Source organism: Acinonyx jubatus, chromosome B1 (assembly GCF_027475565.1).
Source record: "Acinonyx jubatus isolate Ajub_Pintada_27869175 chromosome B1, VMU_Ajub_asm_v1.0, whole genome shotgun sequence".
Lineage (NCBI taxonomy): Eukaryota > Metazoa > Chordata > Mammalia > Carnivora > Felidae > Acinonyx > Acinonyx jubatus.
Window position 1 is genome coordinate 188,793,512 of NC_069382.1, and position 21,719 is coordinate 188,815,230.

General features: G+C 42.2%; 1 protein-coding gene across 10 annotated transcripts in view; it reads left to right on the plus strand.

Annotated features, from left to right (window-relative positions):
• The first annotated feature begins 502 nt into the window (after positions 1 to 502).
• The window catches only part of LDB2 (LIM domain binding 2), a 380,642-nt gene continuing 359,425 nt past the window's right edge, over positions 503 to 21,719 (plus strand). For 5 of the 10 annotated variants that reach the window (XM_027041809.2, XM_027041719.2, XM_027041654.2 and 2 more), the window contains exon 1: positions 503 to 896. In XM_027041809.2, coding sequence (XP_026897610.1) covers positions 765 to 896 — 132 coding nt within the window. In that variant the 5' untranslated portion in view covers positions 503 to 764. The remainder of the gene's footprint in view (positions 897 to 21,719) is intronic. The other 5 variants (XM_027041527.2, XM_027041596.2, XM_027041449.2 and 2 more) reach the window with 4 other exon arrangements.

Sequence of the window (21,719 nt, forward strand, 5' to 3'; positions counted from 1 at the left end):
GAAGGAAATCTTGGCTTGCCCGTGAATCACCAGCTCTAATACAGGGGACCACAGTGCAGTGTTGCTGTATTTTGTGGTAATCACATTTCTGATACATTACAACAGTGTGACTGTCAGGGGGGAGTGGCTCAGGCAGCGGTTAAACCACCTATATGCTAACAAGCTTAGCAATCAGGTTGTGAAGGGTCCTGGCTGGAGGAAGAAAATTAAAACCAAACCTTAGACTTGTGTCAGACTGTGAGGAGAATTATATTTTTGAACTAGTCTACAGTGTGGACAGGAAATGACCTCTCCACAAACTGCTTCTTTAAAAACAAGCAGTGGTGCCTAAAGCCATCCAGCCTCCTCTCTCTCTCTCTCTCTCTCTCTCTCTCTCTCTCTCTCATTCACTCCCTCCCTCCCTCCTTCCCTCCCTCCTTCCCTCCCTTCCTCCCTACCAACCTCCCTTCCTCTCTGAAGCTCCTGCTCTCTCCCTCTCCCTCCTCTCCCGTGCTCCCTCCCTCCCTCCTTTCCTCCCTCCCTCCCTCCCTCCCTCCTCTCGCTCTCTCTCTCCTCTCCTGCTATAGAGGGCTCCAACAGCAGTTCCCAGCCAGTGTGTTCAGCCTGCCTGCCTGCCTGCCTCTGTGTGTGTGTGTGTGTGTGTGTGTGTGTGTGTGTGTGAGCGTGTGCGTGCGTCTACTTTGTACTGTGAGGAACACAGCCCATGTGCTCTGCATGGACGTTACTGATACTCTGTTTAGCTTGATTTTCGACAAGCAGGCAAGATGTCCAGCACACCACATGACCCCTTCTATTCTTCTCCTTTCGGCCCATTTTATAGGAGACATACACCATACATGGTACAGCCAGAGTACCGAATCTATGAGATGAACAAGAGGCTGCAGGCTCGCACAGAGGTAAGTACTCCAACCTTGGGTGTATGTTTGTGTGTTTTTTTCAAACTGTGCATGGGCTTTTCCTGGGCTGCTGGCTGAATTCTGTGGGAAGTGTCCCACTAGATACTACCACGTACGTGGAAATGAGCGCCAGGATGAATCCACTAGTTTGAACGCCGGGCTTCCAGGCACAGCAACTCTTGGAGCTGGGGACAGTTTCTGCCGGAATCTTGAAATAGACAGCCCAGCACTTGATTTGCCTGCCGGGGCTCCAGAAATGCTCTTCTTCCAGAACTCTGGGGTTTGCAGGCTCTGAGTCAGTCCCGTTAGTGTTTCGTGAGATATAATTCCAAGGGATTTTGTGATCATTTGCAATCTGGCAAAATACATTTTTAACAAATCCCAGAGGAAGTCTGCCTTGACCTGCATTTGCTTTTCAAAGTCATCAAAATCGAGGTGGAGGGGGGAGAAGGGTAAGCCCACACACTTTTCTGAACTAGCCCTGGAGGGACACATTGTTTGTGTATTTCCGTGTTAAATTCAGAAACCAGTTGCCTGGGGCAAGGGGGTTCTCGACTTCTCTTATCGCTGCTGGGAGTGTCTCCTAAGGAGCTCTACCTTCCCCGGGAGCCGGCTCAGCCTTCAAGTCAGCTTGAGTTTTGCATATTTGTAACCTTGTGCCTGAGAGGGGGGAGTGAGCCTCTGCCTCCTCGGCCAGCAACTCTGGGAGCCGAGAGAACAGGACTTTCAGAACTTTGTAAATGCAAAACTCCAGACTGCCTCCTGCAATTTAAATATTTAATGCCAGCTGACTTTTTCTCTGGGCCAGCCTGGCCGGGTCTTGCTGCTGGGCTGCTGGGCTGTCCAATTTGCCTGTAAGTTGGGGCTTTGTGTTGAAGTGTTTTGACAAGGAGTTTGTGATGGGTGCACCAAAGTGACTTTGGGAAGTAGAAATCGCTGGGAATTCCGTCTTCTCTGCCGGAGTACAAAATACCCAGAGGGCTGATGGCACAGAGCTTTAAGGAAATAGCCTTGGTGGAATTTTAGATTGAACACTAAGTCTCAGCTCTGGAAGGGGACTCTGTTAATGTTGTGTGATAAAATAAAGCACACTTGCTTTAAATTGTCAACAGAGCCATGGAGAATTCATGACGTTTAATGCATTTAATACAGCTAACAAGATGTGACCTGCTTTCTGATTGGCTAACTCCTGGACAAGGACTGATGTTTTTTAAAAAACTGGGTTGTCTTTAGTACTGCTGTTTTCTTTATATGTTAATACATCATAGAAGTTAAATATAATTGATGATACTGTTTCTCTCCCCAGAAGCCAGTAGCTTTTACAGAAGTGTAAACTCTGTTTTGCTTAGGGTGGCGACCTGTTGGCAGGAAATGATATTCGTGTGTGTTGTGGGGTGTGTGTGTGTGACAGTTTGTATCTTTCATTTGCAACTATTTGTTGGACTCTTAAATTCTTGCATGAGCTATTGGTTGTCATAGCCTGCTTTTCAGATTTAGGGGGATAGAAAATGTCTTGTAGTTCAGGCACACATTAATTGCTATACAAATTTGAGGTTAAAAAAGGTCTTAAAAATATACTTGGTTGAAAACAAGAGAACAGGGGCCATGAAGGCTCAATTCTTGAACAGCTACAGGATTTAAAAAAATAACCTGTGTCCAGCTCGCGTTTTAGAAAGTTTTTGAGAAGTTGTGTAATGAGGTTTTTCTCCCATCCTCCTTGGTCAGAAGAACAGGCAGATTTCTCTGATGTCTATGTTCCCCTGTGCTCCTAAATTATCACTTGGCCAGGTCACAGCTAGATTATCTGGGGGCACTTCTGTGTCCTGGCCCTCACAAAAATCTACAGTTGCAGAAAAGTCCCACATTTGTTTCCCATTTGAGAGAACACCTTCGAAAAGTCCCCCATTTGTGGTATGTTTCTTACAAATGTCACATTATCTTTTGTGAGAGCTGAACTCAGGAACTCCTACCTTTTGGATTATGGGGTATTACTTTTAAAAATTTTCCCCTGAGTAGAAAAAAAACAGCTTCATAGCTCAAGAAACTGGAGAGAAAAGCTTGCTCTGACAAATCTTAAAGATTTTTTTAAAAACCTCTCTGACTGTGACAAAAAAGCACTGTGAACTGTTTTCTGGTATGTTCTAGAGCCAACCCCGAACATTTCCCCACTAATTAGATCTTTTTTACAATTATCCAAATAATTGCCCTGACACTTCTTTTCTCTTTGCCAAGCCGTAAATGATGTCATGAACCCAAGGCCATAAATTTGTTTTTATTTCATATGTAAAAAGGAGAGAATAAAATAATTTCTACTTAGCCATTTAAATATTAACATTAAATACTACATTTTGATCATAGTTTGTAATTGGAAAAGAAAATATTTCGAAAAAAAAACTTTTCGTGAGAAAGTTACATTGTGCCTTACCAACAATGATTATTGATGATAAAGTTGTTCTGAGCCCTGTAGACGGTTGACATAAAATACAATAATACCCAGCAAGAGTTACCAGGTTATTCACACACAAAATCAAATAGATTATTGAGTGACTTTTGGAACTTAACCAATGCATTCAATCATTTTGGACAAAAGAGACTCACTTCTTTCTCCTGTCTTCTGGTTCCTGCTCCTATATTACATGGTACTATTTCACTGACTCCTCATTACACACACACACACACACACACACACACACACACACACACACAATTTGGGTAATACTCTCAAGTCCCTATTCCTTTTTAAACATAGATTTGGTTAGAAAGAAATTGTAGCAAATCAATGTTGAATGAATAAATTGTAATCGAGTTTGTAGAAATTTCCTAGTAACCTCCTTTTCATGGAAAGGAAAGAAAGTGGTAAGGAAGCAAGGGGTTTACCTATTCTCCCCCAGTAGCTGACCCCCAACCCCTTCCCTGGGGCATTCTCTCAAGTGATTGGTGCATTTCTTCCGATTAAATCAAATCGAAGTCCATCAGAAGCTGAGTAGTTACAGTTTTGAGAGCACTGGATTGGGAGTTCTCCTGTTCCTAACTTGTTTCTGTCACTTACTAACTATTTGGCATAGATACCACGGTTCCTCATCTGAAAATTACCTTGCAATAAATACCCCTCTAACTTAAAAATTCAGATTCTGCAAAAGTCCTGGGTTTGGTTTTCTTCTGTATGAGAGAGTGTTGCAAGCCAGCACGAGGAGCACAGACATTATTTCTTGGTTCAGGGTATTCAGTTCAAAGTCACAAATGGCACTGAAATAATGGGGTGATAGTGGAGAAAACACGGAAAGCAGAGACCCTGCCAGCCTTGTTTAAAGTAGCACTTGGAGCCTGAAGTTCCTGGGACATAGTAGTTACTCAGTAAACATCTGTTAACTTGCCAGAGGATGCATCACTACATGGAAGAGGAGAGAAAGTTTGAGAACTAGGTCCTTGGAATTAATTCTGATGCCTTTGGGGGGCTGGTGCTCCCTGAAGCTGCTTTGGGCGTCAGCTTCCCCCACCCTAAAAGTGCTCTCTCTTCCCCACACTCTCCACATTTATTTCACCATGATGTAATTTAGATCCATAATCTTTGTGGCAAAAGCAAGCAAGTCTCTAAGAGATTATAGGACCTTTTTAAAGGAATATGAGTGTATTACAAAGCAAACAAAAACAACAAGAATATGTTTTATATGCTATTGGCTGTTCTGGGAAATAAAGTTTATTTGCAACATCAGAATCTCAGTGGAATTTCGTAAAGAAATGCGTGGGTGTCCTCCCTACCCCCGCCCCCCCACTTTTTAAATGAAATTAAGAGAAACTCTTTGAGATTTGCGTCACAGTTGGTCACTAGTAATTCCCAGGCAGTAGGAAGGGGGTGACATTTTCCGTTGTGTAGGCTACCATGATTTACCCGTGTCTTCCAAAATTCATGGATGGTCTTGCTGTCCCAAATGTATCCGGGAGGGACACAAGTGCACAATTATACAGTTAGTTTCGCATCGCACACAGAGTGCGATCAGGTAGGCTATAAAAACATGGTCTACAGATATCAGAATTTGTTCTCCGAAAAGCTTCAGTAATCACAAAAACAGCATTTTCCCCCCACTTCCTGAGCTTCGTGAAGTGAAAATATAGGTAAAATGTGAAACACATGATAGTGACCTTCATTTTTCGAGAAAAGATTTCACTGATGTTGGATTCTTCTAGAATTTCAGAAAGTTTATCAAGTTATAAAAATCTTCCTTATCGTTGGTAACTTTTCTGTACTTTGTCCTCATTCAAACTACCAAACTCGTCTGCATTGCAATAAAGCTGTTTTTAAGTATATATATATATATATATATATATATATATATATATATATATATATTTCCTGTTGGCAATGCGCTCCTTTTCATAAAATACCACAAACTCCAGGAAAGTGTGGGTTCCATTATGTATTTGTTCTGTTTCGAGGGTTTTTCTCCCCCCCTTTCTTTTATCAACATTACACATCCCACTCCAAAAGAGAAAACCGTGATTACAATTGGAAGCCACACACACAAGGTTTTTATTAGAATTACAGTTTTTGGTTTTACAGGATTTAATATGAACGTGAAAAATGTTTGAAGACCTTGAAATTTAAATCTGCTGCTTGTACCCCTCCTGGTCCTTCTCTCAAACTCCCTGGGGGGGGGTGGGAGGGGACTGAAGGGGGGGGCTCTCATTCTTCTCTTTTCAGTTACATTTTTATATACTTCAGTCACAGGGTTTCCCGTTGTAACATCATGTTTATTCATGGGGTAGCTGAATATCCCTGATCAGACGGAGTCTAGTTAAAATGAGATTAGGTATTTTGGATAGGTAGAAAAAAATGAGAAATAGTTTGTGATAACTTGGATTTTTTTTTTCCCTAGAAATTTAGAAAGAAACATGTTGCCGTTGCTCTGCATCATAGGAATGATTTTCAGTGTTAAACACAGAACTTCCCAAGTTTTTCCGAAGGGGGTTGGTGAGGAGTGGGGGGAGGGGGCGTTGGTAGTGGTAAGGAAAGCGGTTTTGAAAATGTTAAATGAAACCAAAAGTGCAGTTTTAAAAAGGAGAACTTCCAAACTCTCTTATTTTTCAGAATCTCTGCATGGCCTCAGAAAACAAACTGCAGGACTCATACCGATCTTATTTTCCTGACGTCTTTTTATTTTCCCCCCATGCTCTTGCGATGGGAACTGTTTTTAATTAAAAATTGCTGCAAACTAACTATTAGTAGGGAGGCCAAGAAGAAGAAGAAAAAAAATCTCTCAACTCCCATTCAACACAGATTCTTATCAGTCTAAAATCAATGCACATTTAAATCTCTCCCTTTTTGGTGTGTAAATGATAATATAGGATTTAAAACAGTATGCATTTTTTATGCATTTAGATTTTTGTTTGGGTTTCAGAAAGAAATTAATTTAAATTGTATGGAGAACAGGGCTATAAATCTCCTTTTATTACATTTGTCCACATTAACTCATTTTTCACGAGAAACACAGAATACCTCCTTTCTGAACAAGCCAACAAAACATAAAACAAACAACCCTGAATATCCAACTTTATCCATAGTCAAGAACAAGATTCATCAACTTATTTGGATTTGGTTGGTGGGTCTCAAAAATATAATTGATCTGGGAAAACAATCTCTTTTTTAAAGTGTCAGAAAACAGAGCTTTAAAAAAATGTTCAACTGATGTGGAGAGTACATATACCTTTGTCATTATCTGACAAAGATATTGTTTGCTTCCCTTTCTGTTTTTTTTTCTTTCTTTCTTCTCTCTTTTTCTTCCTTCCTTCCTTCCTTCCTTCCTTTCTTTCTTTCTTTCTTTTCTTTCTTTCTCTCCCCTTCCTTCCTTCCTTTCTCTTTTTCTTTCTTTCCTTCTTTCTTTCTCTTTTCTTTCTTTCTTTCTTTCTTTCTTTCTTTCTTTCTTTCTTTCTTTCTTTCTCTTTTTTCTTTCTTTCCCTTCCTTCCTTCCTTCCATCAGTTTGAGCCTAGATTTTTTTTAAAAACTCACATTGTAGGAGCATGCATCTGGACATAGGCAACTATCAATACTTAAAACAAAATTCGGTTATCTCTTCGAGAATTGCCGTATTTTAGACAATGACAATATCTGGGAATACAGAGGTGATTAAAATATGTTTCTGTCCTCTGGAAGCTTACAATTTGGTAATGAAGGAAGACATACAAACCAAGTCTTACAATGAAGTGCCACGATAGGTTCATAGTGTATTATGGGTGTGTCCATGTACTGAAAGGTATAGACCCTTCTGAAAGGTCGTCAGGATGATAATAGCTAACATCATTGGGGTGCTCGCTATGTGTTGAACATGGGGCTAAGTGCTTTCTGTGGGTCAGTGCCTGTAATCCTTATACTTACCTCATGAGGTAGGTACTACTAACTGCATTTTTACTGAGGAAACAAAGAGTTAAGTAAATTGTCGAAGGTCACACAGATGGTAGTTTAGTTTTAGAGATTGTGCTGTTAACTTCGCTGCTGTAACACCTCTCTTGCGATAAGAAATACTAGCCAGGACTTTGGTTTCACCTGTAGAAATTTATTAGGCACTGCCTGGAAAGTGGACCTCATCTACGTAACTTGACTTGACCACTTGTCTCTCAAATTCTTGACTGATTTCAAAAGGGATGATGTGAAATCCCAAAGAATGATGCCAGAGCTGGAAAATATACCCTGTTTGTTGACAAAAAGAACCAAAATGAAACTCCCTGTGGAAGAATGAGTGTCCTCGGTATTCATTGAAGTGGTCTTCTCTGAAGAGTCACTGAAAGTGTTGTGGACTGTGATGCATAGTCACCTCAAAGTTTAATTCTTTTACTTAAAAATAGTTAGGTTTCCATCCTGTGCTGGACTCTTCTCAGGCAGGCTCTGTGGAAGACGGTGTTTTAATTGTCTTAAACAATTAAAATATAAGGAGATTAAATTACAGTCAGAGTTTGTCATGGTGTTAGCTTCCTTTGCATCAATTAGGAATCTTAGAGGTGCCTGGGTGGCTCAGTGGGTTAAGCGTCTGACTTTGACTTAGATCATGATCTCCCGGTTCGTGGGTTCGAGCCCTGTGTTGGGCTCTGGGCTGACAGCTCAGAGCCCAGAACCTGCTTTGGAATCTGTGTCTCCCTCTCTCTCTACCCCATCCCCTGCTCACAGTCTGTCTCCCTGTTTCTCTCTCTCTCAAAAATAAAAATAAAAACATTAAAAAAATTAAAAATAAAAGGAATTTTAGAGAAAATAAGGTGTCCAGGGGCTTCCTACCCACCTAGTTTGATCCTGATCCTCTTGTACGAGGCAGTCTCCACACCCTGTGTCTCTGCGTTTTTTTGTGGGAGGTGATGTTCCTTCCTTACCCTTGCACCCCTACTTCGGCTCCCAGTGAGGCCACTGTCTTTATAGTAAACGCCTGCCACTTGTCGGACATAAGATGGGTTTCCTCATTTATCCACCCCAAGCCTGACATGCATGCATTCTCGTTCTCCTTTAGCAGATAAAAGTGAAACCCAGAGACGGGGAGGCGGAGGCCATACCCCGGCATCCCTGGGGACGCCATCTTCTAACTCCTGCCTTCAGTGTTCTCTCCCAACGCAGGTGGGAAGGGGTCCCCACCCCTTTTGGAGGCCCTGACTTGCCCTCACTTTACCACCACTTTTGACTAACCTAATTTGAAGTGTTAGCCTTCCAAATGAAAACAGAGGCTCAGGGTTAGAGATTTGACAGACCCCTCTGAAGAGGTGGGGAGTACTTTGTCCTGGTGACATCCCAACCCCATCCACTCTTTTCAGGGTTTGGAGGGCCACCCAACTGTGCTCCCTGCTGCCTCTCTCCATCTTAAAATCTGTTCCCCGCAAGCAGCCGCAGTGATATTTTTGAAGCATAAATCCGATCACATCACTCTCTAGCTTTCCCTCACACCTAGCGTCAGCTCCCAACTCCTTGCTCTAGCTGTGAGAATACAATTGATCCCGAGGTCTCGTCTCATCTCCTTCGACATGTTCAGTGGACTCCAGCCACAGGGACCGTCTTTGGCTCCATTAACTCTTCGAGCTCATTCACGGCTCAACATCTTTGGCCTTGGTGGTGGGATAGCTCTGTTCCTCCATAATAATCCATAGAAGTATTAGCAGGCTTAATTTGAATTAGAATTTGGCCTGATGTTGACTTTATTTGCAGGTGATCAATTAAATATCTCAAAGAAAGCAATGACCACGAAGGGTAAGCGTCCAGCACTTAGTAGGTCCTCTACTGACCAGCTTAAATGTGCCCTTCACAGAAAAGCTCCCCTGGATCACCTCAATTAAAATTCCCTCCCTTAACCCCACTCACTTTCTATCACATGGCCTGATCATTTTCTTCACAGAAATGACAGCAAGCTGATATTTTCTTGCTTCTAGTTTATTTCTTAAGCGTTTGCTTTTCTCCCCCAGAATACGAGCTGTGTGAGGGCAGGGGCCTCATTTGTCTTGTTCAGAGTTGTCAATCACAGCCCCCCCTCCCCACCGCACCTCCCCATGCCCCATAGCGCATAGTTGATATGCAAAATATATCAGTTGAATAAAGGAAATTAAGTTGTACCTACACTACCCAGATTCACACTGGAGTTTACCTCGAGTCTTACCAACAGTTACAGCTGGAAAAGAATCTGTAAGCCTAATAGTCTGGTGAATGTTCACTGATAGAATGTTCAGCCAGACCTGCAGAAAAAAGAAGGCTGAAGAGGGAATTTCTTCTGTGAAGAAAGCATTGACCTGAGAATCTTGCCTTCTGGGTGGTGTGAATCTGTGGGGAGTCTCCTGACTTCTGATTAAAAACCTTTATACTTATCCTAGTGTTTTTCCTCCTCTGATATATCTACCACCTATCTCTCTTTGGATCTGCCGAGGGGGCCACAGCTGTGAGTTATGATATGAATCGTGACCACACCTTACATTTCCCGGAGCACTTTGCATTTTGGGAAAGGGCTTTCAGGGCCATTAATTAGCTTGTTTGAAGTGATTTGCCCAACAGAAAATAAGAGAAGTTATATTAGTATATGATGTTGTGGTTTATGATGACTTTGTGTTTGCTAACTGTCGTGCGTTTGTGTGCGTGTGTGTGTGTGCATGAGAGACAGACAGACACAGAGAGAGAGAGAGATCCTTGCCCCAATCAGATTGTGTTTGTGTACGTGTGCACCTTCCAGCTGGGAAACATGTGCACCAGTGTCTGTTCCTTTGGAGCAACAAGAGGGACATGCATGGAGTGTAAAGATCTGAACTCAAGTATGACTGATAACAAGTCAGATCCGGATCCAAACCCGGACTTTGCGTCTTGCCTGCTGTGTGATCTGAGGGAAAGTTTCTTAACTTTTCTGAGGGTTTGTTTTCTTAGCCTGAGTGTTAGGTTGGGAGGGGAATGGCTAAGGCACGTACAATGCCTGGTACAGTAATCCGCCCCCCGGCCCGTGTGCAGTATTGCTTTCCTCGGTTTCAATTATCTGCCGTCAACTGAGGTCCAGGAGCCGGTGATCCTCCTGATATGTTGTCAGGAGGTCAGTAGTAGGCTAACACTATATCGCAATGCCTGCGTCTGTCACCTCCCTTCGCCTCGTCACATAGCCGTTTTGTCATCTGGCATCATCACTGGAAGAAGAGTGACTACAGTATGCTACGGTATTTTGAGACAGAGAGAGCACATTCACATAACTTTTATTCCCGCATATTATTATAACTGTCTTATTGTCTTGTTAATTATTATTAATCTCTTTCTGGACCTCATTTAGGAATTACACTTTATCATAGTTCTGTATGATAGGGGAAAATGTGGTAAATATGGGGTTTGGTACTATCCACAATTTCAGGCATCCATTAGGGGGCTTGGAATCATCTCCCACATGGAAGGGAGGATTTCTATGTGTAGTAAGTGCTCAATAAGTGTGAACCAAGATAATGATCATAAGCTGTTGCCCTTATTCTCTATCCTATCAGCAAATCGAGTAGTGTAAGTAATGAAACACTGCTTGACTTCCTGAAAGTATCTTTAAAAATATTTTTTTCACATGGTTTGTACTAGCATATTTCAGTTTAATGAGCAAAATTCGCTATGATGTTGTAAGACTTGTGGATTTGGTATTCTCACAATATATGCTAACGTGACGAGGGTTTTCCAGTGCCATACAGTAGTGCTCACGTGATAATCATATACCTTCTGGTGGCCGCAGTCACCCCCAAAATCCAGGTTGTAATGATCTCTGAGACATACCCGTAGTCTCGGATTAAGGACTGACCGAAGTGTGGGACACACGTCCTCCATTCTGTTGGGAAGAAGCTACGTTCCGGATTTGCTCCGGCTAAGAACTCAGTGGAGAGAACAGAATGTTGAGAGGGTCGCTTGTTCCAGAGAGCCTTTGCAGGGCCACCTAAATGGAGAGCACACACCTGCTGGCCTTGACTGGCCATCTCCTTCAAAGAGGCGCCCTTCTCAACACGCAGCTTCGCACAGACTTCTCCGAGGGCGCCGGAAGCGCAGCCTCCGTGTCTGGACTGATAACAGCGCTGCCAGTCGATCATCCGCTGTGACACCGTGTGGCTTGCTCCCTAACACGGTGAAAATGCACACGAGCGGAAGTGGCGATGTGCTGAATGGCACCATGCGGCATGCTTCTGGCCTCAGGGCTCAGGTTGATGGGGAGGAAAGCTGCCTCCTTCTGCTTTCCTTAGAGATGCACCTGGGCGTTCCAACGTGCTGGTGTGTCCTACTAATACCGGGGTAGAGCTTCCTTGATTTTTCCTTACTGAATTCTTTGAACTACGCATAGCTTCCTACATTACATCTCCTTGACCAACTCACCTGCGATTTTTATTTAGATCTCCACAGTAATATTTTTTACAAATCTTTCTAGTCAAGTATCTTGCATAGCTCAAACATTAAGCTATTTGCACATATATGTGTATATATATATATATATATATATATATATATATATATTTTTTTTTTTTGAGAGGGTAGTGTTTGTTAAATTTTGCTTCCCGATAGGGTCATTTCTTAGGACTCATGAGGATTTTATCTTGAGACTGAAAATCATGTAGACAAGCAAAAGCTAAACTAATAAACAAGGCTGACCCTTTGGCAATGCACACACACACACACACACACACACGTCTTCTTCTGCCTTATAATTTCAGCCATGATTACCCTGCAGTTGACTAAAATTTCTTGCCTAAAACTGAAATGAAGCAGTTGGTGAATATCTCCTGCCTTTGAAAGGTTCTGATGGAGAACATTTGGTGGAGACTACCACTCTCAAAATAGCTGAATCCTAGAATTTCAGAGCTGGAATAGACATGAAAGATCATCCAGCCCTATAGCTCCTGACTTTGGAAGTGCAGAAACGACGCATAGGCGGGGCTTACCTGGGCTCCCAAGTGCTGTAAAATGGTCTCAGGTTTTCTAAATCGTTAACACTTGTTACTTGAGAATAACCAGGAACTGGCCACATTAAACACCATTCTTACCAACTACTACCAATCTCACAAAAATTTCCTTTTTTTTTTTTTTTTTTAAAGTTTATTTATTTATTTTGAGAGAGTATCCCGAGCAGGCTCCACGCTGTCAGCACAGAGCTGGATATGGGGCGCCAACTCAGGAACCGGGAGGTCGTGACCTGAGCCAAAATCAAGGGTCCGACGCTTAACCCACTGAGCCACCCAGGCACCCCCTACAAAAACTTGTATGTTTGAAATCCCTTTCACCTTTTCCGGTTTTCTGATTGCGCTAAAATAGTATCAGTCTTTAACATCATGCTGCTGATGTTGAAAAACACATCACTAGTTTACATTGCTGCAGACTTTATGGGGCGCCTGGGTGGCTCAGTTGGTTAAGCGTCCGACTTTGGCTCAGGTTATCATCTCATGGTTTTTGGTTTCGAGCCCCGCATCAGGCTCTGTACTGACAACTCAGAGCCTGGAACCTGCTTTGGATTCTGTGTCTCACTCTCTCTCTCTCTCTCTGCCCCTCCCCTGCTCACGCTGTATTTCTCTCTGTCTCTCAAAAATAAATAAATGTTAAAAGAGTTTAGAATTGGGGCGCCTGGGTGGCTCAGTCGGTTGAGCTTCCGACTTCGGCTCAGGTCATGATCTCATGGTCTGTGTGTTCGAGCCTCATGTCGGGCTCTGTGCTGACAGCTCAGAGCCTGGAGCCTGCTTCAGATTCTGTGTCTCCCTCTCTCTCTCTGACCCTCCCCTGTTCGTGCTCTGTCTGTCTCTCTGTCTCAAAAATAAATAAACATTAAAAAATTTAAAAAAAAAATAAAAGAATTTAGAATTTATGATTGTTTTCTCTGCCAATTTATTTAAAATTAAGTTGTATATGTTTTAAAACATATATTTAATTTTTCTAATTTTAAAAACATGGTGCATTATTAACATAAAGTGTTTATAAATACAGCAATGTGCAAAGAGGCATATACACATTTTCTCTAAAATACAAGCAAAAATGGCTGTTAACATATTAGTATGCACATGGAATCCACACAAGCATGTGTATCAACCTTTTCATGCTTAGGAGCATAGTGGGTGCCCTTTTGAATCCAGCTTTCTAAACTAACATTAGGAGTGTTTCACCACGCTCTTAAACTTTTTTCAAATATATTATGAATTCCCTGAATTCTTTACACTTATGCTTATGTTTTGAAACATAAGATAGCATCTAAATATTAAAAAAATTGTCTGGCTCCTTTGTGCCATGATTTGAACTCAAAGAAGGAGAATTTTTAACAATCTGTCTTGTCCCCCAGTTCTGAGATAGGATACTGGTACTGAGGACTTAGCTGTGGTAACTATTATGGTTACCATTAGCATGTAACACTAGTCAGAAATCCTCACTGAGAGCTCTCTGTCTCCTTTTAAGAATGATTTTCCCTCCTGCTTGAAGGCAGATCCTTCCCACCCCCCCTCCCCCTGACTGTTCTTCTTTCTCTTGTATTTTTTCTGAGTCAAGAGGCAGCAGGCATGCAACCTTGTGTAAGGTTTATAAATCAAAAGATTTTGCACAATTTATACCGGGAAGAAGGAGCTTGAATTAATGTTAAGAGTTAGTGTTGATCTAGAACCAGTAGGCTGGGCTATAGCAAGTTAATTTATGACACCGTTTGAAGGACATATATTCGATTCAAGGAGAAAAGTGATATCTCAAAAAGTGGGCTGTGTCATGAGTTGTATGCAATGTTATCTTATTTTCTTCACTGGATCGAAGAGATCCTTGGGGTCAGGTACTATCTTATTCATGTTTGTATCCATCATGACAATTTACATTCTCTGTGGCCAATAGTGGTCTTTTTTTAAAGGCACATTTCACAGAGACAGCCATTTTGTAACTAGATTCTGAGTTATCACTGTTTTAATATGGGTAATATACATTTTATAGATAAGCTTCATACACATATGCTTCGATTACAATGTCGTGGTGTGCAATACCCTCCCCAGCACTGGCATTAAATGATTAACTTCTGGAGTCATGCAGACTTATTTTTCTTACTATTTGTATGAACTTGAGTGAATTAACTTACCTTTCTGTGTCTCAGTTGCCCTCCCGGGTAATGTAGGACTGATGACAGAAACTATGTCTTTGGGTTTTTATGAGGATTGAGTGAGATCATTCTTACAAAGTGGTTAGCATGGCGTTTCTCCTCTGTATGTATTAACTATCATTACTATGGCTTATTTGTTTAGTGGATATTGGACACTTACCTTATGTGATATTTACTGGCCTAGAGATGAAGAGGGAAGGAGTTTAGCGAGGGCACAGTAAGGATCTGTAGGAAGGAGGGTCTTGTGGGATGAGGGGGGATTTGCCAATCTGAAAAGAATGGCGGGAAGAAGAAATGTTCCTTTGGCAGAAGGAACAGCACATGCAAAGAAATTGAGCTTTGAAAGGCGATATCCTGTTTGAGGAAGAGTGAGGATTTGGGCATGGCTGAGGCTCGGGGTCTGGGGAGGCAGGTCAATATGTATGTATTCGTGTCGGGTGGGGTTGGTGAGGGTGGTAGGAGATAAGCCTGGAAAGGAAGTGGGATTCTGATGGTGAAGGCCTTGGTGTGCTGAGCCAACGTGTGGTCTTCATCGTTGAGAGACTATTTATTTCCTGGACTTCACACGGTAAGTACAAGCAGGACCCTGATGTGATTGTTTAGTTTCTTTGTGCCTTGGTTATCTCTTTGGGAAAATGATACCACAGTAGTACTCACCTCACAGGATTGTTTTGGAGAATTTAATGAGATAAGGCTCATAGGTCAGGTCCCTAGACTAGCACCTGATACATGGTAGAGATTAAACCAACATTAGCTTCTACCGTATTGGACAAAGGGAATTGATAAAGGTAGTTTTTTTGCGTGTGTGTGTGTGTGTGTGTGTCACTTTGATCTGCTTTTGGGCAAGATCCCTCTGGTCACTTTGTGGAGGGGGGACTAGCGGTCTGTCTTGGAACATACTTGTCTGCTGAGAGAAGGGAATCAGTGAATGGGGAGATGCACAAAGGAAAAATTACACACAGTTACTGGCTGATGGAGATATTTTTAGCCCAGTGTGTCTGAAGCAAAGGATGGATTTTCATGGCATTTTTTTCTAAAGATGCAAAATTACCGTGAGCCGGGGTTATGTAACTTGCCCAGGGCCACTTTATTTGTGTACCAGTGAGGCCCATGATGTGGTTCATGGAACTTTTAGCAGTCATTTTAGAAGATGGGTCCCCATGTCTCCAGCCCTGACTTTTCCCTCTGCCTTTGACAGATTTGGGAAACCAGAAGTGATGCACTATGCCTTCTGGGAAAACCTCCTTACGTGGTAGCCAGCCTGGCAAGAGGACCCCATAGCAATGTGGCAGTTAGTCAAGTGAAAAGGCAGAGTGGGGAGAGACAAGACGGAGAGATTTGAAATCCTACCCCGTCCAGGACGGGGAACACAAATCTCAGAAACCCAGTTTCCAAGGTGGCAGGCTAGAAATAATCCATCAACATCAGGCACATCTTGAACACTCAGTGGGACCATGGAGGTAAATTGCCAAGACAGGGGCGGTGTTGGGTAACGAGTCTTCCCTTCCCTCCATGGCATCTGATGCGATGTCACGGAGACTGTAGACTGTTCTCATTTTAGGGGTGGGTTTCCTGAACTCTTCTCATAGCTACTTTCCTCCCCAAACGTGAGCCTATGGCCTTGGATAAATCTTTCCCTTTCCCGAGGCTGATTTTTCTTCCAACAGCTCTGGCGTAGACGAGATGTGAATGGCAAGTGTCTTTTGTCGGCCCCAGAGTCTCTGACTCCCATTAGGTGGACTATTTGCTTCTGTTTTTAATCTACCACATTAAAAATAAAATCGAGGTAAATAATGTGTTATTGACTCTGTGTCAAGCCTCCTGTTCTTTCTCTCCCACCCTCATTGCTGAGGGGAACTTGCTGAGTCACAACGCCTTGCCTTTCCTCACCAACCGGCCGGAGCTGGAGAACCACACTTCATCTCCAAATGCTGTGAGCGCCATTGTCTTAACTGTGCATGAAAGAAGGTCCAGGGATTGTTTTTTCCGGTCATGATAAAAGAACCACAAAATGCAAATGCAGGATGTACTAAAATTACAGAGATCAGTGGGTGCCCTGTACTGTCAGTTTTTTTTTTTTTTTAAGAAAGGTTAAAATTCATCTGAACCAAGACTAGAAAATAAGCTTAAGGTGTTAGGTTATTCTGCAAAGACTGTTAATGCCTGTTGGCTAAGTGCATTAAACTGCTTTGAAATGATCACTTGTGTGTACTATTTTAAAAACCGCTTGCTGGGTGGTGATTTAAACCTGTTTTTTTCTGGACTCAAAACTTCACATTTGTCTGTTGAAAAAAAGCCCTGTATTTGAGACAAATAAACATTAAAATATAGTTTATTATATTTCCAGGCATTTGTCTGCAAGGAAAATATGTCAAGACATTTACAGTTAGAAACCTCTACCTTAATTCAGTCCATTGTATTTCCAAGGAGCTTAACCATATATATAGTGTTACCAGGTCTCCGGAGACCTCCTTGAAGGGATACCAGATACTCTTGGTATAACAGGAGAGTGGGGGTGGGGAGAGAAACAGTGGGGAACGGTTTCCAGTCCTCATTCTATATTTCCTGTGATTTTTTTTTTAAGTGGAGGCAGGGGAAAAGGAGAAAAGAGAGAATGCTGTTACTTTTATGATGGCTTTGATTTTAAAACTATTAAAGACGTAGCATTTACTGTGGCACCCTGTAGTGTCTATGATGGGATTGCATTGGCTTATTCATCCCTCAATAAGTGATTGAGTTTTTTTTTTTTTTTAATTACGTGCTCAATGATGGAGGACAACAAGCATACCCTGCCCTCAGGAAGCTCATAGCCTAGTGGGGAAGGCAGCCAGTTAAACATCTACTTACAGTGTAGGGGTGTATGGTGACTCCTGATAAGCAAGACCAGACTGTTGAGAACAGTGAGAATAGAAGTCATCCCAGCAGAAACCGCAATATTGTAACACACACATACGTGCACACATACACATGCACACGAGCATGCATAAAACATGCATGCATACATGTGCGCACATGCACTCATACATGTGCATGTTCGCACTCTAAGTTGCTTATAATATGTAGTAAATTGTGACCCAAATATTCATAGTTTTAATCTAGGGCACTCTTACTAACTTTTTGACAATGCTGTGTGTTTGGTGATCTTTAGAGGAATTGAGCTGCTTAAGCATCCAAACCCAGGGAGATAAAGCCATGCGGCATTAAAGTGATGGCTGCAGATTGAAGGGATGCTGCAGCATTAAAGTGATGGCTGCAGATTGAAGGGATGCTGCAGCAATGAAAGTGATGGCGGCAGATCGAAGGGATGGCTGCAGCATTAAAGTGATGGCTGCAGCATTAAAGTGATGGTTGCAACCAGGCCTTTTAACCTATTAGAATCTAAACCTCCGATGAGAGAGAAAGAAAAAAGGCAACCTCTCTAAGTCTGCTTAAAGGCCAAGATATAGCAAAAATAATCCTTTTGTTTTTCCTTGGTCATGAGAAAATGTCTGCGTGTAGGGTAGAAAACCTCATCCTTACCAGGGTGTTGAATGTAGAAATTTCCATGAAACTTTTAGGGTGTTACTTAGCGAATCTTAAAAAAAAAAATCCCCCCTCCTCCCACCATCTAGCTAGACAATACTGAGAAAAATTTAGGAAGAAACAAATCATGCAAAGTCTTGAATGGTTAGGTATCCATAAAATTGAAGGCAGAGACTTAATGAGAATTTTGAGAATCTTGCAAAATTCAACAGCAGGAACAATGAAAATCAAGTGCACATGTATTGAGCGTTTGCTTCATGCCAGTCTCATAGTTAAGTGCTTTACATCATTGTCTCAAGCCGCACACCAATAGTATTGGTAGGATTATTAGGTAATCATAATATTAGTAATGGGTAGTATTATTACTTCCATTTTTCAGATGAAAAAACTGAGGCTGCGAGAGGTTTAGTACTTTGCGCAGGGTTTCATAGTGAGCAGGAATCACACGGTGGCTTGAACCCGGGTGCACCCAAGTCCACGGTTGATCTTCACTTCTCAACTCTACTGACTCTCAAGACAGTGCCCCACTTTACAGATGAAGAAACTGAGGCCCAGAGCACAGGGCCAAGTGCAAAAGAAATGCTGTAGACCTTTCTTCACTAAATAAGAAATATGAGAGAAACAACAAGCTCAGAATTTTAAACCCAAGGTAGCTGTAAGTTCCACACAACACTATGTGTGTCGTTCCAGGCACAGCAGCCCATAGGACATGTTTATATGAATTAGTAAAAGGTGCTCCTCCAGGTGAGCCTGCGGTCCTTTTGTACAAATGGAAAGCTTTCTGGTTTTCCTGTCAGGCAGACACCGGCCCCAAACTACCTTGCAAAGTGTTTTGGATTTCAGCCCCCTCTTCCTATTCTCTCGGCCAGTTGTCTCTTTCCAGCGTGGAAAGTGCCCGACGGTACGAGAAGTCCTGTTTTTATCTAACTTAATCATCCAGGCCCTAATACAGGACCTGGAATCTGACTGATCTCCACTAAATATTGATTGGACACTTAAAGAAGTGCTAAATTGTCTTCTGGCATTATAATATAATAACTACAGTAGAGCGTTTGTGCTATGTGTCACGGAGAAGGTTGGAATTGAATCGGTCCTGTAAGAAAATTATAGCATTTGGATTTGTTGGAGGAAGAAGTCCTTCCAGCTGGAAGGAACAAAGGCCTGAGGTGCCACCAAGCAAATAGGTATGGGGTGGGAAGAGGATGTAGTTGCCTGACTTCTGCTCGGGGAAGTGTCTGCAGGTGTGAAGGAGATGGCATGTCTGAAAGAGAAACCATTTTCATCCATCCCATGCTTGGGTGCCATGGTCCACAGAATGCAGTGTGAACGGGGCTTCACAGACTTGTTAAATTTGCTTCTTGTTTCTGAGCGGCACACCCTTCCTTCTCTGCCCACTCAGCATTATTCAGAGGTCTACAGAGAAATAGAACTATTAGGATATCTCTCATCCTCTCTCTCTTTCTCTCTCTCTCATCTCTCTCTCTGTATCTCTATCTATCTAGGAAGACATTTATTGTTAGAAGGTATTGGCTCATGTGATTATGGAGGCTGAGAAGTCCCATGATCTGTCATCTACAAGCTGCAGATTCTGGAAAGCTGGTGATGTGGTTTGAAGACCCGAGAGTCAGAAGGCGAGTGGTCTAGATTCCAGTTTGGAGCCTGAGAACCAGGAGGACCAAGGGTGGGAGAAGATCAGTATTCCAGCTCAATGAGTCAGGAAGTTTATTCAACCATGTTCTGCGGCTCTCACCCAATTGGATGATACCCGCTCACACTGGGGAGGGCCTCGGCTTTCCTCAGGTTTCCAACCGAAATGCCAGTCTCTTTTGGAAACACCTCCCAGACACACCTAGCAAGAATGTTTAACCAGATAATCTGGCATTCCGTGGCCTGGTCAAGTTAACCCATGGAATTAACCATCATGCTTTCTCCTGCTAAATGTCTGTCTTCTCAGCTATGAGAGAGAGTGGTAAGGAAGGTCCTTGAGAGCTTGGCCGAGGAGTTTGGATTTCACTTTGTAATGATAGGAACCATAACGTATTCTTGAGCAGATCCATTAAAATCTTATTCATTTCCTCATTCAGTATGGTATTTATGTTGAGTAGGGACCAGGATGTTTAGCACACGGTGGTGCATAAAAATAGACACAGGCCTTTCTTGTAGGAAACGTACAACCAAGTCAGGGAGGTATACAGCCAGGAAATGATCACAGAAATTGATATAGTTATAACGTGTAAAATGTGTACTATGTGGTGATAAAGGTCACAGGGGACAGATCTGGAATTTGGACACTGATTGACATACTTTGGAACCCAGGACCTGTCATACACTGACACCAAACTTCCAGACCAGAAAGAACATTAGAAATAATTCAAGCAGTAAGGTTTCATTCAGTATAAACAGTTATCATCGCATGGTTGGCGGACTATGTTATCATTTATGCCGTTTCATTTGTTTTTAAAAACTCAACATTACATTTGGATTTGCATAGTTAAATGTGAAAGACAAGGAAAGACTGAGGAACTGTCCTTCACTGGAGGAGACTGAGGGAACAAGATAACTAAATCCTGTGTAGGAATCTGGTTTGGATCCTGAGCAGGTAAAGGACATTAGTGGGAAAACTGGCAGAATTTGAATAAAAATGTGTGGTTCAGTCAATAGTATTGTACCAATGCTAATTTCTTCGTGGCAGCAATTGTGGTACAGATATACAAGATACTGACATTAGGCGAAGGTAGGAAAAGGTTATAGAAGAACCCTACGATTTTTGCAGTCTTTTTGGAAGTCTAAAATAACTTTTAATAAAAAAGCAGTGCATTAAAAGTAGCACGTCTTATGTCCTCTAGTGTTCTATTGTATATGTATCTCAACTCCTTTTTTATATTCAGTCCTTCTATTAAATCACATGAACATTTAAACAAAATACAATGTGTACTATATAACACAGTGTGATAAATGCATCAGAGAAATCAAGCTTGTTTCTGGAAAGCATAATATAAAGAAACCTGGTCAGTGCTGGTGGGAGCAGTAGTAAGGAAAGCCTTCTTTGAGGAAGTGAAGTTTCAGCTAAGATTGAAAGAACAGGGGTGTCTGGGTGGCTCAGTTGGTTGAGCGTCTGACTCTTGATTTGGGCTCAGATCAAGATCTCAGGGTCGTGGAATTGAGCTTTGTGTTGGGCTCGCACTGAAGGAAGAGCCTGGTGAAGTTTCTCTCTCTCTATCTCTCTGTCCCTCCTCTGCTTGTGTGCACTCTTGCACTCTCTCTCTCTGAAATAAAAAATAATGGGATTTGGGGCACCAGGATGGCATTTTAAACGAGGAACAGCAAGCGTTAAGGTCCTGTGGTAGTCGGGGGGCAGGTTGTCTGGAGTGCAGAGTACAGGGAGGAGATCGTAGAAGCATCATGAAGCTAAAGATACATGTTGGGACAGATCATGCTTGACTGTGGTTAGACATGTTAAGGGTTTTGGCTTTTGTAAAAAAAATGCTGGGGCACCTGGGTGGCTCAGTCAGTTAAGCATCTGACTCTTGGTTTTGGCTCAGGTCATGATCTCACGGTTTGTGAGTTCGAGTCCCTCATTGGACTCTGTCTGCATTGGTGGCCTGCACAGAGCCTGCTTGGGATTCTCTCTCTCTCTCTCTCTCTCTCTCTCTCTCTCAAAATTAAAAAACAGACCTTAAAAATAAATAAATAAATAAAATTTAGAAAGTCATGCTAAGAGCAGTGGGAGGTGTC